General features: G+C 38.3%; 2 protein-coding genes across 2 annotated transcripts in view; one reads left to right on the top strand and one right to left on the bottom strand.

Annotated features, from left to right (window-relative positions):
• LOC124154119 (endoplasmic reticulum metallopeptidase 1-like) overlaps nucleotides 1-14,283 on the top strand; it is a 52,573-nt gene extending 38,290 nt beyond the window's left edge. Inside the window, exons 12-16 of the mRNA XM_046527650.1 lie at nucleotides 5,190-5,345; nucleotides 10,076-10,272; nucleotides 10,366-10,484; nucleotides 12,142-12,320; nucleotides 13,911-14,283. Of these exons, the coding sequence (XP_046383606.1) occupies nucleotides 5,190-5,345; nucleotides 10,076-10,272; nucleotides 10,366-10,484; nucleotides 12,142-12,320; nucleotides 13,911-14,093 (834 nt within the window). The 3' untranslated portion in view covers nucleotides 14,094-14,283. The remainder of the gene's footprint in view (nucleotides 1-5,189; nucleotides 5,346-10,075; nucleotides 10,273-10,365; nucleotides 10,485-12,141; nucleotides 12,321-13,910) is intronic.
• Nucleotides 14,284-20,966: 6,683 nt separating this feature from the next.
• The window catches only part of LOC124154118 (endoplasmic reticulum metallopeptidase 1-like), a 29,089-nt gene continuing 26,473 nt past the window's right edge, over nucleotides 20,967-23,582 (bottom strand). The window contains exon 17 of the mRNA XM_046527649.1: nucleotides 20,967-22,288. Within this exon, the coding sequence (XP_046383605.1) occupies nucleotides 22,106-22,288 (183 nt within the window). The 3' untranslated portion in view covers nucleotides 20,967-22,105. The remainder of the gene's footprint in view (nucleotides 22,289-23,582) is intronic.

Here is a 23,582-nt window from a genome sequence, read left to right as displayed (position 1 = left end):
TTTTGCTGCATGCAGCACCTTTTAGTTACGTAAAATAATATTTTTTATTCATAAAAAGCCATTTCAATCATTACAGACCCTAAAACCTGAAAAAAATGGCAGGTCCTCATTTAGTGTTTTTCCGCATTTAGTGTTTTTCCGCATTTAGTGTTTTAAAGTTTGTCCCCCCTGAAAAACCTTAAATCAGGATTCTACTGTATTTATGCAACCCTCTAAAGAAAAATGTCTCGCGATGCCAAATACAGAGCCTTCTTGAAACTCTGGTACAGACTTCTTGGCCTTGCTCTGATCATATTTTTACATTTAGTCATAGGTCTTCTAACGATGCACAGCCAATAACTAGTTATAACGTGATTCTCACTTAAATTAAGAAAGAAGCCCTGGTGAAAATGAACTGTTCACGAACCGTTCAAGAAGCATTAAACAAAGTGTTCAGAACCTGTTCGCTAAGTGTTCATGAACTGTTCGGGAACCGTTCACTGACTGTATTTTGGCCCATTGAACCGTGACGAACCGTTCCAATAAGCTGTTCAGCAGGCGTTTCCCAGCTGTTCATGAGGTGTTCAGCTGTTCATGGAGTGTTCAGTAACCGTGCAGGAAGCATTACACAAAGTGTTCAGAACCTGTTCCCGAAGTGTTCATGAACTATTATTGAACCGTTCATGAACTGTATTTTGGCCCATTGAACCGTGACGAACCGTTCCAATAAGCTATTCATGGGGTATTTTCCTGCAACAATGTAGTGTTTATGATCTTGGAGTATAGGTCATGATTTAAATTAAATACACATTTGGCCAACGTTTCTGAGATTTATTCTCCTTCCTCAGGGCTCTGTGATAGAAAAGTTTCGTTACCTCAGGATTAAATTTCAGGATTGTAGGCAAGATTATTTATTTCAAATGTGTATTTAATTTAAATCATGACCTATACTCCAAGATCATAAACACTACATTGTTGTAATAATAAGGAAGGTCAGGAGAAGAAACTGTATTCATTGTATTTTCCTGCTGTTCATGAGGTGTTCAGCTGTTCATGGAGTGTTCAGTAACCGTGCAGGAAGCATTACACAAAGTGTTCAGAACCTGTTCCCGAAGTGTTCATGAACTATAATGGAACCGTTCACGGACTGTATTTTGGCCCATTGAACCGTGACGAACCGTTCCAATAAGCTATTCATGGGGTATTTTCCTGCTGTTCATGAGGTGTTTTCAGATGTTCGTGAAGCATTCTTTTAACTGTACAGGAAGCGTTTACCATAATACCAATGATGATTAACATCTTGAAGTGTAGGTCTGACAATAATAATTGTGTAAATAACAATTGTGAGAATAATATGCAAAATTGTTTACCAGCATTTCGATATATTCCTTATACCTTATTCTGGGCTATGAATGATAATGGTTACATTAAATTTATACATGAAGGCAAGGGTGAATGCAGGATATTTTTCTGGGAGGGGCACATGGGTGTGACAGGTGACAGTCTTCTCATATTTGAGATTCAAAGGGTAACAATATGCATAGAAAAATTACTGTACAATATATTTTCTTTATCTTAACAAGATACTTATTTATATAAAATTACGTAAATGATTGAGACTCCCAATTAAACAAAAAGAATACTAGAAATCTTGTCTATTTTTCAAGCGTCTAGGGGGGGGGGCACGTGCCCCCCCCCTAAATCAGCCTATGCATAAAGGAATGAAAGGTTATTACTATGTTTTGTTACAATAAAAGAATATACCTATGTAAATAGAATTCAATTTTACATACATAATATGCCAAAATTCTTGTCTCTCCTTTTGCATTTGTGTACAATTGAATTCTTTCTGTATTTTTTGTGACCTACAATCCAAGACATTAATCATCATTGGTATAATTGTAAACACTTCCTGTAAAGTTAAAAGAATGCGTCATGAACATCTGAAAACACCTCATGAACAGCAGGAAAATACCCCATGAATAGCTTATTTGAACAGTTTGCAACGCTTCAATGGGCCAAAATTCACTACAAGAACGGTTCCCCAACAGTTCATGAACACTTCTGCTACAGTTTCTGAACATTTTGTGTCACACTTTTGGAATGGTTCTTGAACAATATATTTTCACCAGGTATGCAACCTTTATCATTCATAACAATTGTATATCATTCTCAGACCTATACACCAAGACATTAATCATCATTAAATAATTGAGGTCAAGAAAAAGAAATCCATTTAATAATACCAGTGCTTGATCAGGAAGCTGTGGTAGATATGTTTACAAACTGTAGCTAGGCTGAACTGAAGTGTTGCATACCAATGAAACTAAACTGTTCAGGAAGAGCTCTCAAGTCTTTGGGAATTAAGATTTTCAATCTTCTGGGGTTATTTGCAGTACTTTAATTATTGCACAATCTCAGGATTGTGTTTGAAAGTCACACATTATCACCACTTTATTTACTTTGCTCACATTATTGTTGTAAATGCATAGCAACCTCAAAACATTTGTACTTATATATTTACACTTTTATTAAAACTGTCAATGTAAATATATTATACCTATTACCCTCATTATACCAATTTGGCAATTTTTGCACATTTCACCAATAACTCAGCATAAACATTCACACGGAGTTAAAGCACTTTTGAATTTTTGAACATATTAGCCCTAATTTTAAATGTCTTCCCTTATAATCCACTCATTCATGTTTCTTTTAATTCATGCTTATCATTTATGCAAAATAGTGAATCATGAATAGCATTAATTAAATTTTACATTTAGTAACTGTGGAAGAAATGGGTTGGGCTATTGAATTTAATAATCTGTTCAGGAAGCGTTCTTGGCCAACTGTGCTGAAGCCGTGCACAAGACGTTCCATTCATGGGCCTTTTGTGGGTAGAGCGTGCGAACAATTCCCAAACACTTCATGAACGGCCTAGGAAATTTGTCAAGTTCTAAGTCAATATCTGATCCTAATTTTGCTTAGAAAATTATGAACACAATGATGGTTGTTTTCCTTAATTCATGATGATATGTTAATGATCATCAATTATGTAAAATAGTGAATCATGGCTAAATTCATTTATTAACTGTGGAGGAGATGTGCAGAACTAAAATATCTGTTCATGAAGCGTTCATGTCCAACTGTGCAGGAGCCGTGCACACGGCGTTCCATTCATGGGCCGTTTGTGGGTACCAGGTTAGAGCGTGCGAACAATTCCCTAACACATCATGAACAGCCCAGGAAATTTTTCAAGTTTTAAGTCAATATCTGATACTAATTTTGCATAGAAAATTATGAACACAATGATGATTGTTTTCCTTATGTTTAATTATGTAAAATAGTGAATCATGGATAAATTATTTCATTTAGTAATCGTGGAGGAGATGCGCAGAACTAAAATATATGTTCATGAAGCGTTCATGTCCAACTGTGCAGGAGCCGTGCACAAGGCGTTCCGTTCATGGGCCGTTTGTGAGTACCAGGTTAGAGCGTGCGAACAATTCCCAAACACTTCATGAACGGCCCAGAAAATTTGTGAACCGTTTGCACAGTACGTGCACAGCTTACGAACAGTTAAGCGAACAGTTCATTTTCACCAGGGAGAACTTTGTACTTTCACATTAATAGTGAATTAGTGAATAGTGAATAGTGAATAGTGAATAGTGATTCTCACTGTTTGCCGAATTCACTAAAACAAGCATCCTCTGTGTTTCGTGTTTTCTCAGCGGTTCATTATGCCCTCGAGACATCTATCATAATACTGAGCATTTACTAAAAAGGAGCCTTTTGACCCCACTATATTGGGATCATTTTAAATGTAAAACATAAGCCGCTATTGTCAGTACAAATACTGTCACTCGCTATGACACTTGCAAAATGCTGTACTCTTTATAATAGGCTCCCATTGCAGGAAGAGTACATAGGTTTTGCTTTATCCTTCTACTGGACAAATTAATGGAAAAAGTGGTGGTGATGGTTATCATAGCTATGTTAGCTTCTACATGGTACATATCTTGATGATTTATCATTTGACGACTTGATACTACTTGCTATGTCATATGATACAATTTTTGGCAATGTTACTTCATATGTAGTAAGAGGTTTTAGAGCAATGGAAACAGAATTTTTACAGGTCAGGAAACTCAAAGTAATCATGAAAAAGTCAGGGAATTTGAAATGGGTCAAGGGAATCAGGGAAAAGTTTTGGAATCTTGTGCTTGGTGTAATGGAAAATTCAGGCCATGGTGTGGAGATCAAAAGATTTGCTATGCTGGTGGCAGGCTGTGATCTATAGTTGTTGTGAACATGTTTGTCTGAAATTAAGTGTACAAATTACTATTTGCCTGCATTAATTGTAAATAAAGGCATGTTGAAAAAGGACTCAAACAAATTTCCATAAGAATTTTAATTCTATTCAATCTTACTCGTCTAAATTGTTATTGAGTGAGCAAAAGGATTACAGTGAGGAGAAGTAAAGATTTTTTTCTGGGAAAAGTCGGGAAATTTGGAAATCTTGTCACAACATTTGGAGAGACTTTAATTCACTTAGTGTAAGATAATTTTGAATTTCAGAGTCTAGGAAAAGCTATGTCCTGACTCTATGTACAACAAAGTTCAACTCAAGCTCTGCTTGATAATCTGCTCAGTGATGGTAACATGAGAACATTGTTGGGCTCTTCCTCAGCCAAAGCTATTATAGACATTTTCTTATTTCATTCCTCTTTTACAGGCTGATGGCTTTGATTTTTTAAACATATTTTCTTGAAATTAATTCTAAGAATTGCTATATTTTTTTGTTTATTGTGAAGAAATGCATATATGTATATTAAATGAGAATTGAAACATATTTCTATTATAATATTTTATCCTATTGACTCTTGCGCATCAAAAGTGTTATTAGGTGAGCAAAAGCAATAAGTAATTAAGTCAAGGGAAGTAAAGATTTTTGTCAGGGAATTCCAATTTGTAAATATTGTAATAACCCTTAGAAAGACTTAAATGCTTTTATAGTCAGTTAATTTTGAATTTCATAACCTAGGAAAGCTATGTCCTAACTTTATGCACAAAAGGCTTCAACTCAACGATGGCTCAGCACAGCTCATTGCTCTTATCAGGGATGGTATTTGACTACATGAGAACATTGTTTAGCTCTACCTCAGCCCAAGTGTTAATGCATAGTATCTTATTGTATTATTCTTTTACAGTTTCCATTGATCCACATAGCATCTTCTCCCAAGACCATTCTGGGTGTCCTTCTTGGTCTTCATTGTGTTACAATGTTGGCTGTCATTGTTACTCCGTTAGGTTTTCCATACGGAAGCAGCCCAACTGAGCCTACTCCACAACGAGTTGTAGTTTTGGTAAGTATGTTGACTTTACTTAAAAGAAGCCCAATTAACCTGCATTTGATGTGCCTTAATGACTCATGAGCAAAACTTGAACTTCATAACCTCATGAGCAATTGGTCAGTTCACCAAAATTTTTCGTTGCTGCATCATATAGGCCTGCAAAAAGTAAATGTCTAGCATTTTTCATCTTCAGACCCATCACATACAATTCAATTCATCATCAATGAAACATCCCCAACCTTTTATCCCCTAAACCTTTTCAGAAAACCCCGTGGAAACTTACACTCATCAAAGGGTCCGTTTTATCCTATATCAAGTATTTCAACTCTGCCACGCATATGGCGGTGAAATTCTTAATAATAGGGAAATTGCATACTTTTTGTAGACAGTGTGCTGATATACTACAGTAAATACTTAGTACCGCAATATACTTTTTTCCGCTTAAAATTCAGTTAATACACTAGAAAATGACTCCCAAAAGTCTCCCGAGTTTCGCGGGCTAAAAAATACCGCCCCCACTAATCTTAGGCCGTGACGTCATAGTTCAGTAGGAGTCCAGATCCAAGCCCAGTAACTGCAGGTTTGGAAGAGCCACGTTGCATTTAAAGGAGAACATGGGTGAAATAAGGAAAAATTACAAGTGGTGCAATGTTCCTCAGTGCAATAACACCCCAAAAAAAATTTCGTCAGCATTCCCAAGGAGGAAATTAGAAGAAAAGCCTCGACGCATGCCGTCCGACGGGATGAGCGTTACGGAAAATAAGAGTATAATAAACGGAATGATAAACCCGTGTGCTATGTGTGCGAAGATAACTCTAATATAAATAATATTTCCATATTTCATCGACTGAATAACTTGGACCTGAGATTTTTCTATAATTCGGCCGCCGTAGAATAAAAACTTCATCATCGAGATACAATTGTTTCTCGATGGGTACAATGGACTCTTATTATTATTATTTATGGCACTTGTTCAATTTCAGTTACGGAAGGACATAGAAAGTTGAATAATGTGTAAAATCAAGAGAGAAACTATGAAAATAAAGAGCAACGTTGTTCCTCATACATTCGACTGCCAGCCAAGAAGACAGCGTTTTCTCCTACTATCGTCGTCAAAATAATGTGCCGCTGTACTTTGAAAATTTATATCTTGGCTAAAGGGATAAAGCAAGGATCCATTTAAAGGTTGTCAGGCCATCGTATAAGGTAGGACTGAAGTGCACCACAGGGGAAATGGGGTGTTTGAGGGAAAGTCAAACCCAGGGGTGCCGACTTACAAAAAATATTGGTGGGGCCCAAACCGGGGACCTTGCCCCGGAAAATTTTATGTAAGCATTTTAGAAGAGTCATATGATCAACATTAGAACCCTGATCACTCAAATATCGATATCCGGACACTCCGGGGAAAATCGACAAGCCTACGAATTTTTGGGGGGGCTCAGGCCCCATGGAGTCGGCGCCACTGGTCAAACCCAAAGTTGCCCAAAGAATGTGCAGTTTTCTCATATGTTGCTCTTTCCCCAGTTAAAACCAAATAGAAATTGGGTTGGGATGATATTTTCACCACGGATTCCAGTGATAGTGAGAGTGCAGGTGAAGCTTATCCCTCTAGGTTTTCCGATACGGGATGATTAAGTGACAACGATCGCAATGACGATGAGCTCGTCTAGAGAGTAGGTTCCAGGATTGTGTTGGAAATTCGTGCATATTATCGCTACTAAATTGAAAATTAGAAGTCTGGCTCGCTCAGATTCCAGTGTTAAAGAGCTTCCTATCGCCTTCCAGGCAAGGTATTTTTAAGTTGAAAGCATCATTGACTGCTTCGAGGTGAAAAAAAAGTTCCACATAATACTCTCGACCGGACTGCCAAAAGAATACACATTTCGCATGAGTATACGCTTTCGCCAATACATATTACTTGCAAGTCTCACTTTGTTATGAACTAAAAAACATTTTAGATGCACATCAGCTACCTTTCCATTTCTCGGCATCGACATCCGGCGCCGACGAAGTCTACAGTTTCACTAAAATACCTTGCGGTATCATGATGGAATCAGTAACAGGAAGCTTGCTAGGATCAGCCTAAGAATAACCATATTTCTGCATCTTTACGCAATCTATCGCTTTCAATGAAGGAGAAATTGATCAAATAATAGCCCTGCAGTCACAATGAACAACTCTGATACGTCTGCACCTCAAGAAATGAATCATAACCACGCCGTCTCTTATATTCAAATATGCAACCTCTACTATGGCCGTGCCGCCGTGCCTCCTCGCACTGAATTATGACGTCACTTTTCTACCAGCCAATCATCGGGCGTTTTCGATTCTCACATGTATTTGAAAATTCTCGTGAACTTTGATTAATAAAATATCGCAAACCACATCATAAAATAATTAAAAAACTTTCACTGTGGTATGCAAACATATATGTATTTTTATATAATTTTGGGGCTCTTGATTATATCTGAAATATATGCAAGTTCCCTATTGCCAAGTAAATTCCATGGTAATCATATATGTGTTGTGAATTTACACCACTTATACTGCAGAGTTGAGATATTCGACAATTACAGTAAAACCTCTATGTAGTGAACCTCTTTACATCATAAACCTCCATTTGTACTTCATACCATCCTTACGGTCCCGTCAGATTTACATGTAAATTTATAGGCAAACCTCTTTGTAGTGATCGTCTTTATATAATAAAACCTCCACTTATCATACCAAGGAGACACCCCCGAGACGACCCAACTAGGTACCTCCGCAAATTGTACCGAGACAACTAGAGACCACACTAGATGTAATGAAATTTTTGGAGGTTGCCACTTTGTACAAAAGTAATTATGTAGTTATATTTTACGATATATTTACCTGCTTTAACACTAGAACCGCGGAGGGGGTCAAATTGACCCCTTACGATTTTCAACATGTATATTTCACACATAATTTTTTTTTCACAAACCTGACATTTTCTGACTTTTAATGAATTGTAGAAAGGCTTGTTCGTGCGAAATTCCGATGCTCTAGGACTATTTTTGTGAACACTAGACAACAATATACCTAGAACCGCGGTAGGGGTCATTTTGACCCCTGCTCTGTTGTCGTTCCCGAACTTTATATTTTCGCAAGGCAGGGCAGGGCAATACCGTTTCAAGCTAATTGGGCTGAAGAATCGACGCAAATGTCAGGTACTCGAGGTATGCTCTGCGAAAAGCAAGAACAAGTCATCCTATCCCTGTATGGAATGTAAGAAAGTTGTCTGCGGTCCATGTACTTCAACAATGCAAGAATTATGTCCATCCTGTAAGCTAAAAGATATAAATTAGTTTCGCAATGTGAAAATTGTACAAGAAAACCAAAGTGATCAATGAGGTTTACTTAGCTTTTCTACACTTACCTTGTTCAGTGTTTCTCTTTTTACCCAACGAAACGAATTTATTCTACATTCTTCATTACTGTATGCTTCTCTGCACCAATAAAAGTGATTCTTTTTTCTTAAAAAAATTTAGATTTTTCCCCCATCCTCAGCCGAACATACAGTAAAAATGCGAAAAACGCATTATTTGTGCAAGACGGGTAGCCTATCTAGCGCTTATACCGCCCATATATCATTCAAATTTCATTGTAAATCTCAGATAATTCATTTCACATAGCGCAGTATCCAAAAGAAACCCAAAATACTAAAAATATGGCAAGAAAAGACGAGGGGTCAAAATGACCCCCTCCGCGGTTATACGAAAAAGTCCGCGGTTCTAGTGTTAATGAACTGAAATACAAATTAGCTCTAAATATAGGGCCTATTTTACATGCTTTTGGTATGTTATAGTCCAGTGGCAGATCAAGAGAGGGACTAGGGGGGTATATAGCCCTCCCCTTGCGTAACCCATTTACACTAGATAGAATGGTAATTTTGTTCGGACCCCCACCTCTGCTGGGAGTTTACCCCCCTTGTCCTTATCCTGGATCCGCCACGGACATTACCTGCTTATCAAGTTAACTGCAGCTTTCACAGTTTTTATCGTTAATTTACTCTTATAAATGGCTGAAAGTGGAGGATTTTTTTTCCATGGACAGACTAAAATTTTGGCATTAATGGTTAAAACTTCTGTTATGGGATTGCTAAGGAGCTAGTGGAATACCACCCACTGGTTTACATGCTGACTCACAAATGAAGGAAAACTCCATCTGCATACGTAGCAATGTTCCACTGGTCAGTGCGCATGATAGGGTTAATTAATATGTGGATTAACTAGGGCTCACACGGCTCTGGGAAGTCAGGGAAATGAAAAGTTGGCCTGGAATGCTTGGAACCTTCAGCCCTCAGCCACTTTTTCCACACTTGGAAAACGGTTTCAGTGTTTTCTACAGTTCTTAAAAAAAGAATACAGCGTTAATGGTAGTAAAATATACCTCGATGCATTGGCCAATACATGAGAGAAAGTAAATTAAAGTTCTGGAGGTGGATTTTTTATCTAGTATGAGCTGCACAATTCATGTAATACAAATAAACATTCCTCACATCCCATATGTATTTCTCTTATATGATGTAGTAACAAAAATATTGCTGGAGATGGAAATGCTTCCCAAATTTTCCTCCTTTCGGTACTGCAGAAAATACCGAAATTACGGCAACAGTGGTGTCGTTCATTGCAATTCTTTTTCAATTCATTGCAATACTTTTGAATTTTGAATTTGATTGTACCCATGTACATATAACTATGCATTTTAATTACTTACAGCATACAAAGAGTGTTCAGGAATACCCAGTTAAAGAGCAGAAAAATTTCTTCTGGATGCTCGATATGGATCGCAATGGTGCCCATTTTTCTCTCCCAAAGGCAGTGGAAAGTGGATGCCAAATCATGTCTGATCAGAAGTGTGACGAAATTCTCCTTTGCGGTGCACCTGTTTACTCTCCCAGGCAGATTTCCCTGATGTGAGTGCATCCATTCCTGATTTTCCTTGAAACGAATTGAAATACATATTTCTCATGGTTGCTTATTTACAATGATCTCCTTTCATTTTCTAGACCTCATACCCACATTGTGCCTGCCCCTGAGCCTGTTATCCATGAGCCCATCGAGGTGTGTGATAAATCCTCCAGATTTGTGGCCCCTGGACAAAAAAGAATATCCTTTCAGGTTACAGGTAATTTTCCCTAGCTATTGAAATGAAATACATATTCTAAACTCTAGGCATAAAAGTTGTACGTAATATCATATATATGTTATTATTTTATCATCCTCTTTTGGTCATCATTGCATCCATGATTTTTCTTTGCTTCGAAGCAAGATGATCATTTCTTTATCCAACGAATTCTGTTCTTCCATCCTTTTTTGAAAGGTTCTACAAGTCTTTGTATTCCATGTTCTTTTTTCTCTTTTTCTACTTTATTTATACTTAACTGTATTTTCTAAATATTACTTACTCTTCCCTTTGACAGACATAATTTGTCACTCTTGCTTTGTATTGTGCAGTTTCTATTAGGCACAACTGTGCAAATTTATTCCTCTTCGAAATATTCTCATTGCTGCAAAAAAAATCATCTAAGGCTTTCCCTTACTTGATCAAACATGAACTATACACAAGTTCACATGAAATTACTTTCATTTTACGAAAGTAAGCGTCATCGTTTGCCATAATTCTTCTTTTTTGTTAGGGATAAGTTGGTTCATTTCTTTGGTTCTTGGTTACACCGATTCTTCTTGTTCTTAAAAACCAAATCTGAATAGATGTGAAAATGAACTGACACCAAAAAATTTGCATTGTAAAATTTTTTTAGTATAACTAAAAGCGCATACTTACGTCACATCCGCTACGGTTACTGATGCAAAACAGATTGATATTATGGTAGATTTCATACTACATATGTAACTTAATGAAAATTGTAAATAGCTCTTTAAAATTAAGAAACAAAAGTGAAACATTTTGATTATGAACTGGAACCTAGCACTAATGCTAGGAACTTAACCAAGATCAGAATTTATCAAAAAATGAGACCACTCCATTCCTTATTTTTTGTTAACATATTCGTGAAATCCATTTCTTCTCTTTGAAACCTCTCTTTCTTAGTGAAAGCAACACGGTTTGAGATGTAATAATTGTAGTCATAGATTCCTGAGGCAACTGACCGACACCATAAGGATCCTCATCAGAGCCTTCTAGGTCATTGGAGACCAGTGGGAGAAATGAAGCTGTGCCTGAGTTGTGTAATGCAATGCACTTTTAAGCAAATCAATGTATTTCTTCCGAGTCTTTATTCTCTGTCAGTGGTGAATATGTATTCGTAAACCTTTGGGAAATGTGTGATGAAACCCTTTTATAATGTACATATATGTTTTACCACACGTTTTTTCTAGATGTCAGCCCTCTCCAAATTTGAGATTTTTGAAAATATGTTTGTACAGAATTTCATAAAGGGGAAAAGGACTTTGTGCAAAGTGTGTGCCTATCATCTTAAAAGATATTTGCAGCTGTAAATTTACTGTAGGTGTAACCTTCCCAAGGCTTTTACTGGAAATATATGTGAGGTCCAATAAATTGATACCCAATATCTGCACTGCTGGATGCATCCCTATGCTCCCAGTGTTAAATCGGTCTTATTAAACTCCAATGAATGAGCCTATAAAGACACCATGAAACACATCCTATGGGCTATAGAAGACGAGAGATACAAAACTTGAAATATTGAACTTTATTTTCCCCAATATTCTTTCTCAGCAGTTCCACTAGGATTTTCACCATTAGTGATGTTGATCTCATACTTGTTTAACTCAGTCTTGTCTCTCTTATTTACATTTTTTAGGTCCTGATCACATTTCTATTTTTGTGAGCCCTGCTAGTGGATTCAAGGTGCGTGATTGGGCCTTTGGTGCAGTACCCAATGCCTCTCATTTCTGGCAGAAGAACCGACCCATATATAACATCTACCATACTCAAGGATTGAAGTCCGATCGTCCTTTTGCAGTTTGGCTTGACATGGAGGTAAGAATGAGATTATATCTTTGTGAAATGGACACTGATACTCCTCCATTATTCAACTTACTCTGCCTCTAAAACAATGACAAGCACTGCTTGTGCTCAGATAGAAATTCAAGTTTGACAAAGTAAAGTTGCCTTCAAATAACCTTCTAGGTGAGGTGAAACTCATATACAATAGCTTTGTTGGTAAAGGACGTGGGGATTTTAGAATTTTATTGTGTAAAGGAAAAGTTTCTCACTTTCCCATAACAAATTTAGTGACAGTGGCCATGGATAATGGTCTTGGAAATTCAATTGTTCACATACCTCCATTTTGTTGGCTTCATCTACATCTATGTACAAATAAAATGCCCCGCAAGCTGCCACAGTGTGGACCTGAGACGTCAGCATCTTGTTCTCTCTACCCAGTTTAACCCTAAGAGTGCAGGAACGTTTTTATACGTTTTTCGTGCTGACTTCGGCATTTAACCACAATTTTTATTGTTACCTGGCTATTTGCACTTGGGTACTTTACCTCACCATAAGGATTGCTATAAGGGGATTAACTATTTCGCTACAGGAATACTTGATTCTAGCTACCAGCCTGTGTGGGAGAGAACCAAAAAATATATTTCCCTCCAGCCTGGCCAAGTGTCGCTAGGAGTGAACCCTTATAATTCGGGGCAACCCTTTTTTCTTTCCTACAAATGGATAATAGGCCTACATTTGGGCACTTATTGTACGCTTATTAATAGTGAGGAGCAGGAAGGAAACAATATGAAATGGGCAGTACGATAGGAAATGCAGGGAGGCACTTCCTGCCGTGAGGGATGGCTGGGGAGAGTTACGCCCCATTAGACATCCCTACAGTGAGGGAGAGTGCACATGGGCTCTACGCAGGGGGCAATAAAAACTTTGGGAAACTGGCGTAGGTAGTCGAGCAATGGTCAAATGCTGAGAAACGTTTTTCCGCAGTCAGCATACAACCTGCCTCCTGCACAGTTGGTCTCTTTTGCACTGGCTGGCAGCTAAAATCTTGAACTCCCGCAGCCCAAGGGTTAAGATCCACCAAGGAAGAAGATGGGTTGTTGGTGTAACTGGTTAGCATACCTGATGGACAGTCAGGAGATCTGGGTTACAATCATGGCTAACCCTAATATTTTTTCATTACGATCATTACCCTTAATGTATATTTGCACCTGTGTGAATGACTGAGTTCAAAATCAATTGTTTCATGCTGTGCTTAGACCTATAACTGTGTCTTTTTAAGTTTTTCTTCAAAAGTATTTAGAATCATTTGAACATAAAAGCCTTGTTGGCAGGGGCGGATACAGAAAAAACTCAAGGGGGGGCGCAACATATCTTGAGTTGTCTTTACTTTTATCGTAATAAAAGATGATCAAGTCACAGGCAAAGCATACGAAAATTTTATTTAAAGTGATTATAAACATGTAAAACACAATGCTATCTTATGATATAAAAAGTTACGATTGTGGTTTTGCAATGTTCGGCAATACAGGCGGACCCGCAAGGGGGGGGCGCGCGCCCCCTGCGCCCCCCATCTGTATCCGCCACTGCTTGTTGGTAATTACCTATGGACAATGTCTTCCACAGGCTTCTGAAGACTCTCAAGATGTTGGAGATGATTGGTATGTGGACGTTGCGGTGGTGGGGCACTATACCCACGGTGATCCTGCAGCCCGTGCTACTAAAGTAGTGAATGAAACACTAGGGCCTTTGGCCCCATGGGCTCATCTCACTGCTTGGACAGCCTATTATCACTCCTGGAGACTTTGAGTGCAGGCTGTTCCAAGTCAACAAAATGGCAGCATTTCAACTTAGCCAATTATTTCTTCTTCTGCTGGACTACTACATATACTAAAAAAAAGGGTTTTCACCTTATACCCCCTCATAATACTATAGAATAAAATTTTTTACTTCAATGTTTGCAAATTGGTGTGCATATTGAAAATTAGTAATAGTTAATGACTCCAAAAATAACGTGCATAACACCCAGCATTTTAAGTACCTAATATTGCTGATTTGATCACCGCTGGTGGTAGTGATTATGAAGGCTCTTTGACTTGCTCCAAAACCCACCAAGTGGGAAGACTGTTTGTTTAGACTGTGATAGAGAGTTATGGCAACAATTTTGTTTGCATCAAAGTTTGTCAAAAATTGATTGAACAAAAATTTACTTGTATTATTTTTAGTTTGCATTAAAAATGTTGTTTTTAGTTTTGCATTATTATTCTCTCCCCACTCCACTCTTAAGCTTTTCTAGGCGGATGCGGAAAAGTGGATGTGGCAAGGTTAGTTTCCACCAACTTACAGTATTTTCTCTATTTCTCTACTCGTGGATGGATGGATAAGCGTAACCCAGATAATTGTAGATCAATCATACGCAGTGAGTTATTCCATTAAAAAAATAAGTATACTAATACAGTATACTGTATTTACTCATAGAAGCCGTATACCTTTATTCTGGAAATGCCGGTGAAAGAAGCAGGGGGTGCAGCTTACATGAATCCTCAAAATGTTATTAGACCGCTAAAAGCACTAAGAAGTTTTTTTCCTAACAAGCCGGCCCAAAAATGGGGGTGTGCGGGGCGTGGCTCACATGAGTAAATACAGCATGTATGTCAAATTATGAATGCATTAGAATTTCTGAAAACAAACGAAACAAGAGTGCTGGATAGAATTCTGGGGGACGATTAAATATCCACATAGTGAATATACCTTGAACTGTAAAATTAAAATTTTACTACACATGGCTCAGATGGGTGGGGATCCTCCCCGTGTTTTGGGTCTGTCCCTCACCAGTGTGTGTCCTCAGGAAAGGGACAGATTAAGCTCGGGGTCGAGGCTGAACCCTCATTACAATAAGGGTTGTATCGCACAATTTCATTATTGAGTATCATTGTAGAAGGGCAGATCACCCACATAGCACAAAATATGTACTAGATGTCTACAAAATATCCAGAACGTCTTCAGCTAATATCTAAAAAATATCTTGTAATATCTCCTAGAAATTTTGTAAACATCTAAATGTTAGCTTTTCTGATATCTAAAAGATATCTTGAGAGGGTATTTCGTAGACATTCATATTCAAATTGGATCCACTGAAAAAATTCAGGATAAATGACTCAAATACATATAATGTTTCAGTATAACAAGAGTTTCTTTTTCAACTGACAGCTTGCTGGTGGAGCAGGAGGTGATTTTCTCTGGTGAAAGTAGTCCTTTTCCAATTGAAAGTTGGTGTTCTTTTCAATCCATGAGTGAAACTGCCAGTTTCTTCAAGCACGGAAGCGTATCAGTACTTTCGTTCAGTACGTTTTGGATATGTCACTCCCCACCCCCCCTAATTTTGAGGCTTCAGTTTCAGGAAAAGTTAAAAAATGCATTTGAATATAGCCCCCACCTTTACTTATACCACAGGCATTTTTGGAAAAAAAGGGTGACTATATTCAGACATGCATGGTAAATGTTCTCGAAATATTTTTAACCATTCCTAGTGGCCCATGTTAGAAACATGGGATTGAGATAAGCAGTTCCATGAGAGGAGTGAAAGGCTACCCTGTATTATTTTATGGAGTTGGTTTTGAGGCAGGCGAACCTCGCCCAAGGCCAGATCTCGGATGTGGATGGCCGGGGGACCATTTTGGTGGGAGGGACATTGTTTCCAGGTGTTGCAATTTGTAACATAATAACAGGAAATGCAAGTACAAAATTTTTAGTAAATTTACTATCAATATAACACTCTGAACAATTCCTCTTCCAAAATACTACACTCCCATCATGTGTTTCCAACCATGGCATTGGCATGCCAGTGGTTGTGTTCAGAGCTACATTAACAACACCACTGATAATGTGTTATCTTATCAGCAAGGTTAACCATTTATTAACATCAATGCTGATGACTACAAGTCAACCAAAAAACAACTCAGCTTCACTTCGAATCCCCATATAAATTATGGTTTTTTTTTCTGCATCTGTGAGTTTTACTTCTTTGTGAGATTTAAAGATTGGTGGAAGGCTCATGCTTCATGCGTTGCCCGGGTTGGTGGGTGGACCCGGGAAAGATTCTCTTGGGCCATCCCCATTAAATAGCTGATACATATAGGGGCCAAGGTGGGCACATGCCCCCTTCTTGCATCGCCACCTTCATTGGCTAACATTGAAGAACCACAATTGTAACTTTTTCTCAACAGCAATAGCTATAAGAAGCCTCAGACTTTTCTTTTGAATAACAGGACTAAATGTGTCATGGTAATCAACTCCATGAATTTGACCATATCCCTGAGCAACTAACCTTGCCTTGAACTTTATAATTTCCCCTTTATCATTACGTTTCAAAGCAAACACCCATTTTGAACCTACAATATTTAATCCCTCTGGTCTTGGCACTATTTCCCATGTCCCTTGGTCTGACAAAAACTTTTACTTCTTCTTGCATTGCCTGTTTCCAAAACTCAGAATCTTTACTATTTAAAGCCTCTGTTACTGTCCCTGGAATGGAAGTACACTCAATACTTGCATGAGCATAGTTGCAGCTTTGACAAGATGTTGGCTTCCTAACACGCTTTGACCTCCTTGGAATGGACTGGCTTGGTACCTCACCTGCGACCTCACCAGGGTCAAGGTTTGTCACTGGTACCTCTAAATTAGTAACTGTGGGGTAGACCACCAAGACAGGCTGTTCAACGTCATCCTCCAAAACTGCAACACGAGGCGCTGCCTCCTCTGGTATCTCAGGCACTGCTCCCCCTGAAACTGAATCTGGGACCACTGGAGTCAGACCTGGGATCACCACCGGGTGTGATGAAATTTGGTTTGATTTAGTCTCCTCAGCTTTTCCATCGCCTGTGAAAACATAGCCTTGTTCCACAATGTCTTCTCCTGGATCAGGTTCGCCATCGCTGTCTAGATCGGGAATCTTGATATCATCTCGGCTCATCTTGAAAGGAAATTTTGATTCGTTGAACCTGACATCTCTGCTGATTATTACTTTCTTCTTTTTCAGACTCCAAAGTCGATATCCTTTGATGCCCTCTTCATATCCTAACATGATGCTTTCTTCTCCTCTGGGACTCAATTTTCCATCTCTTGTCTCTCTTGGCTGCCATGCCCATGCCTGGCATCCAAATACTCTTAGATAGTTATAATCTATCTCTTTTAGTTCCCGTCCTTTCCACAAACTCATTGGAATATTGCTATTTTGTGCAGAAGTAGGAGACAAATTTCTGAGATGTACAGCAGTCATGAGAGCTTCTCCCCAAAATCTTTTATGAAGACCAGATTTTATCAGTAAACATCTCGTTGTATTCAGAATAGTTTCGTTGTACCTCTCAGATAGCCCATTTTGCTGTGGAGTATATGCCACTGAGAAACGATGTAAGATTCCACATTCTTCCAGGTGTACTGAGAATTTTTTATCTGTGTATTCTCCACCATTGTCACTCTGGAATTCCTTAATTTTCCTATCGTGCAGGCACTCCACTCTACGTTGAAATTTCTTGAAATTTTCAAATACTTCTGACTTCTTTTTCAATAAGTAGACCATAGAATACCTTGTAAAATCATCAATAAATGTGACAAAGTACTTAGCTCCGTTTAAAGTCTTGGGTGTAAATGGACCTGCCACATCAGAATGGATTCTATCCAAGACCTTGCATGTATCTTCTCCACCTATGTTAGGAAATTTTAACCTTTTCATTTTCCCAGCATTACAAGTGTCACAATCAAAATGGTTAATTCCACATTTTTTATCCAAAGGAATTCTCTTCATATCGTCTTCATTTAGATGCCCCAGTCTATCATGCCATATTATGGTAGATACTATGGATGCTTTCTTTGTCTCAGAAATAATCTTGACATCTTCAATGCTGACTCCTCCTACTGTAGTGATGTAATATAAATTATTTACGAGAAATGCCTTTAAGAAAACTTCTCCTTCATCTGATATCTCGTTCACCCCTTGATAACATGAGAACTTCATTCCCTTCTTGTCCAATACTCCTTGTGAAAGCAAATTATCTTTCAAATCAGGGATGTACAGTACATCTGAGAAGTCTATAGTAAAGCCACCACATTCAGTGGAGATCTCCAATTTTATGGTGCCAATTCCTTTGACTTCCAAAGCATATCCATCACCCACAACAACTTGACCAGTTATGGGACAAAGATTTATGAATAAATCTTTTCTATTGGTCATGTGGTCTGATGCTCCACCGTCCAGTATCCATAATCCCCCACCTCCTATACTTTTCTCTTGGTGAGTACACAATGCTTTATATCCTCTTGTGATGACAGAAGCTCGCCCCTTCTTCACAGATTCAAAATTCTGATTCTTCTCAATAGGATTTTGTTTCTTATCAGGGCACTGGAAAGATAGATGTCCCTCTGTTCCACATACATAACAGATGGGAGGATGGCTTTTCCTTCCACCTTTACCTTTGTTCTTTCCTTTCCCTTTAAACCTATTCACTCCATGCTCAGAAAACTCTGATTCCTTTGTGACCTTGTAAACTTGATGTGCATCGCTATTATCTTCAGATTTGAGCTCTTTCTTTTCTCTTGACATGCATAGCATCTTCTGCTCTTCCACAAGCATGTCACCCAATACTTCTCTTGAGACTAATTTCCCTTTCCGATAACTCTGGACAAAAAACTTCCAGTCAGATGGAAGGCCGTTTAGATATACATTAGCTAGCATATCATCATCAATTTCCATACCACATTTCTTGATTTTCCTGCGATAATCGTTTATTATGGCAACATATTGATGAATACTCATCTCCTTAGTCTTCTGTGTGTTCCACATAGCTCGATTGAAGCTGCATAGCTCAGAGCGGCCGTAACTCGTGCACATGGTCTCCAACGCTTCCCACGCTGCCTTAGCATTATCGCAGGCGTCCACATGCTCCAGAAAAGTCTTCTGAACGTTACAATAGATGAGTCCCAAACATGTGTTGTCCAGCCTTTTCCTCCGTTTCACCTCATAATCCGGCGGATCTGCCGCGACTAACACACCGTTCTCTTCTATCGTCCACTCTTCAAAACCTTTGATAGCTTCAATACATTGAGCTTTTAAGAATAACCCCTTCATTCCTAGTGTCCACTCGTAATAGTTCGGCCCTTCAAGTTTATCAGCCACAGGTAACTGCCCCTGGGCTGACTCGCTATCCATCATTTGATTTTGCCGCCGTCCGGACATCGTTCCTCTCTTTTTCTTTTTACGAGTTCGACGAGTTATTCCAAGCCAGACACTGGTTGATTTGTACTCGAAGTTTATCACCGTTTGCTCAAACGATAGTCTTCTTCACCAACACGTTTAATTCTCCGCACTTATGCCTGCTGGGCCCATAACCTGATAAAAAAATATTTATTTCGGTAACCAGTGGACGAAATCTTCGTGCCACTATGAAAGCTTCGACAGTTAGTCCGGAGAAAAAACAGGATCAACTATCTACTTCAAGTTTTATTCTTCAACCATTTTTCAAAGAGACACAACAAAGTAACACAACAAACCCTTGACTACAAAAAAGTACATAGATACTTTTTTCTGTTGATAAAAAATGGTATTGTCCGCGAATATACGAAATATACATTTCATGGAAATCTTAACAATTATAACATAGCATTATCTTGTATACTTTTATTTTATTTTTTCTCAAACCACCGGATACAGCTCTTATTGGCCATTTTACACCGGGTTGTTCAACAAATGTAACGAGTAAATGTACCCAAACGACCATGCCCTGGACCGGGAAACCTACCCAGGCAGGACTCGAACCCGCGACCTCTTGTTTGGCAGGCGAAAACGTTACCCCGCCGCCACCGAGGCCGGCAATCTTACTTATAATAAACACTTATAATCAGCTTAAATGAAACTTCCTCTAACTTTGAATGCAACTTATTTTTCATAACGATTAAGGTTCGCTACAAATATTTAGCGTGCCCTCATGAGATTTTTCTGTATCAGCTTATTTCCCCGCGGGGAGAAGAACGTGTAAAAAGGTACACCTGGGAGTTGCCCTACTTGACTTACTTAGGGCCCTGCGCTCTTCCTCATCTCTTTTGGTTCCTTGCTGATTAATGGCCAAAAAATCATTGAGGAGTGTGAGTAGTCGTCCGCCATCAGCAACAGCTCAAGTCAAGTAGGACCACCCACAGGTATACCTTCTTACACGTTATTTTTTCCGTGGGGATACGAGCCGCAAATATCAAAGATTTTGGCTCTGGGACGTCATTTTTTCCTTAAAAAGAGCATTTTGGAAGAAAGCTATTAGAGTCATATGTAATGGCAGAAGGTATCTTCGTAAATGGTATCATTAGAATTTACGTTTTCCCTCGCGTTCAGGAGCTTTCATCATTGTTTACTATTCAACTCATCACCTTATCGCCCCCTCCCCACATCGGCTGGCTAGTGGTAATGCACCCCCTGCTTTTATCCTCATCTCTTTGAGTTCCTAGCTGAGCAACAGATGCTATCAGAATTATTCTAATTTTATGATGCAACCTCATCTCATTTTCTTTGACATTATTCATAATTTTAAAACCAGCAGAACAAACATAAGGTTACAAAAAAGTCTCATCTCATGCATACCTCATGTCACACATATATTGTTACACACATCAAGGGGTCAGAAAATATGATACAATGGGTGGAAAAATTAAGGCACTTTATTAAGTAATCAAAAGTTTTGGCACATTCAAATGTGTATGACTTATGTTACACATTAATATATATTCAATAGCCTGTTTAAAATATACCATTTAAGTCACTCAGTTCAATAAAATCACTCTGGACCACACATTTAATAATGCTATGACTTAGATGTACATTAAAAATTGTTCCTACCTTCATCACACACATGCAAAAACCTATAAAAGCAAAATTTCCAAAACTAAATCCATGCCAACTTGATAACGTTCTTTAGTAACCTGGAATGGAATTTATGAACAACACAAAATTATTGCAGCTAAGGCAGGCTTGAAATATTACACAGTACGTGAGTTAGGCTGTGTAACAAGCTCTGTTAATTTAGTTCTGTTAACATGCTCCTGGAGCATTTAATGGTTAAAACCTTAATGCAGCAAGAAATAAATGGCAACTCGCTCATTCATATCAGCATTTTAGTTTGCAGCATAACCATTGAAATGAAATTAGGATTCGTTCGATTCACTGGAGAAGAATCCACTAAATTGCACTCAGTTAAATTTACACAGAAACACATTAATGGCAAATAACAGGCTTTCCTGCATCCAATGCCGAGAGCACAACATGAAATCACAATTATGTATGAAAAGAAGAGGTACATATAAAGACACCAGATCAACCTACTGCATATGGTAGTATCTTGAAACACTAGTATATGCAGAGATCCATCAGAGGTCTGAGTTTTTTTCCTGCCAGCCATTACCAATTCCTCAAAACTAGTAATACATTCTGCTCAGGAGATAAACTCCAATGACCAATTTCCCACCATCATGGGAGTTCGTTCATGGCTTCATGGAAGTGTAATTCATGGGTTCATCAATAAAATAACCCATGTGATATCCAATTATGTTTCACAAATCAAATAGATAAGTAGCATACGAACTTGTTCTGTACTTCAAATTGACTTTAGGACCATATTACCAGAGGTAATTGGGGAGGATGGGCACCACTGAAAGTAATACACTTCCACTAAACCAGATGAAAAGTTGGGAAAACCCTTTTTTTAGAATAGTAGTCCAGCAGAAGAAGAAGTAATTGGCTGGGTTGAAATGCTGCCATTTAGTTGACTTGGAACAGCCAGCACTCAAAGTCTCCAGGAGTGATAATAGGCTGTCCAAGCAGTGAGATGAGCCCATGGGGCCAAAGGCCCGAGTGTTTCATTCACTACTTTAGTAGCACGGGCTGCAGGATCACCGTGGGTGTAGTGCCCCACCACTGCAATGTCCACATACCAATCATCTCCAACATCTTGAGAGTCTTCAGAAGCCTGTGGAAGACATTGTCCATAATTACCAACAAGGCTTTAATGTAATAAGGATTCAAAATACTTGTGAAGAAAAACTTAAATACACACATTTGCAGGTCAAAGCACAGCATGAAACAATTGATTTTGAACTCAGTCATTCACACAGGTGCAAATATACATTGAGGGTAATGATCGTAATGAAAAAATATTAGGCTTAGCCACGATTGTAACCCAGATCTCCTGACAGTCCATCAGGTATGCTAACCAGTTACACCAACAACCCATCTTCTTCCAAGGTGAATCTTAAACTGGGTAGGCAGAATAAGATGGCGATGTCTCAGGTCAACGCTGTTGCATAGGAGACTAAGGTCATGCTTACTAAGCCGCTGTTGGAAGGAAAAACCCTGAAATTTGCCCATAAGAGACTAGGCAATTACAAGCATTTTTCCCTCTTCTGGTGGCTTGGTAAGTAACACATCCATCACCTGTGCCACAGTGGGGACTTGAGATATCAACATTTGGTTCGGCAAAGCCAGTTTGAGATTTGCCTTGGATGATGATGGATTAACCAGTTAGCATACCTGACCAACAATCAGGAGATCCAGGTTAAAATCCCAGCTACCCAAATATGTATGTATGTATTTGTTTATGGCCAATTTCACCCTTGGTGTACAATAAGAGATCTAAGAATTGCCTCCTTGCTCAGTAATAACCAGCCAACTGGTACTCAGTCATTGTCTATGCTTCCTTTTTAACAGTGAAATAGATTGAAAGCACACATGCATACAGAGAGTAGGTATATCCACAAACAATTTTCAAAAATCAATCTACCACTCTTCAGTTACCAATAGATCAGAAAAATCAAACGTTTGGCCTTAAAAGTATATGTACTTACACAGATATACTGTAAAAGTTAGTAATAATTATCATTTTCCATATAGCACTGACCAATACTTTATAAAAAGTATCCTTATTATTCATTATTGCCTTCCGTGAGCAATTACAAATGAAGAATAAGTCACATGTTTGTAATCATACCAAAATTATTTTGGTTGCACAAATGACGCTGCCTAAAACATGTCTATATGAAATTAAAATAAGTAAATGCAATGTGACTAAAATGAAATTTTAGTTCATTAGCCAGAACTTCAATGGCAAATAAGGAATATATATGGACTAAAATGCTGAAAAGGCATTGCATTTGGAAGAACATCAATGGGAAATGTTACTTCAGACAACTTACCTCTGACTTTATTTAATCCAGCCAACTTCGACTATATTTTATCTAATTTAAATTCTATCAGAGAACATAAAT

Source organism: Ischnura elegans, chromosome 2 (genome assembly GCF_921293095.1).
Source record: "Ischnura elegans chromosome 2, ioIscEleg1.1, whole genome shotgun sequence".
Lineage (NCBI taxonomy): Eukaryota > Metazoa > Arthropoda > Insecta > Odonata > Coenagrionidae > Ischnura > Ischnura elegans.
This window is presented reverse-complemented; position numbering and strand designations above follow the sequence as displayed.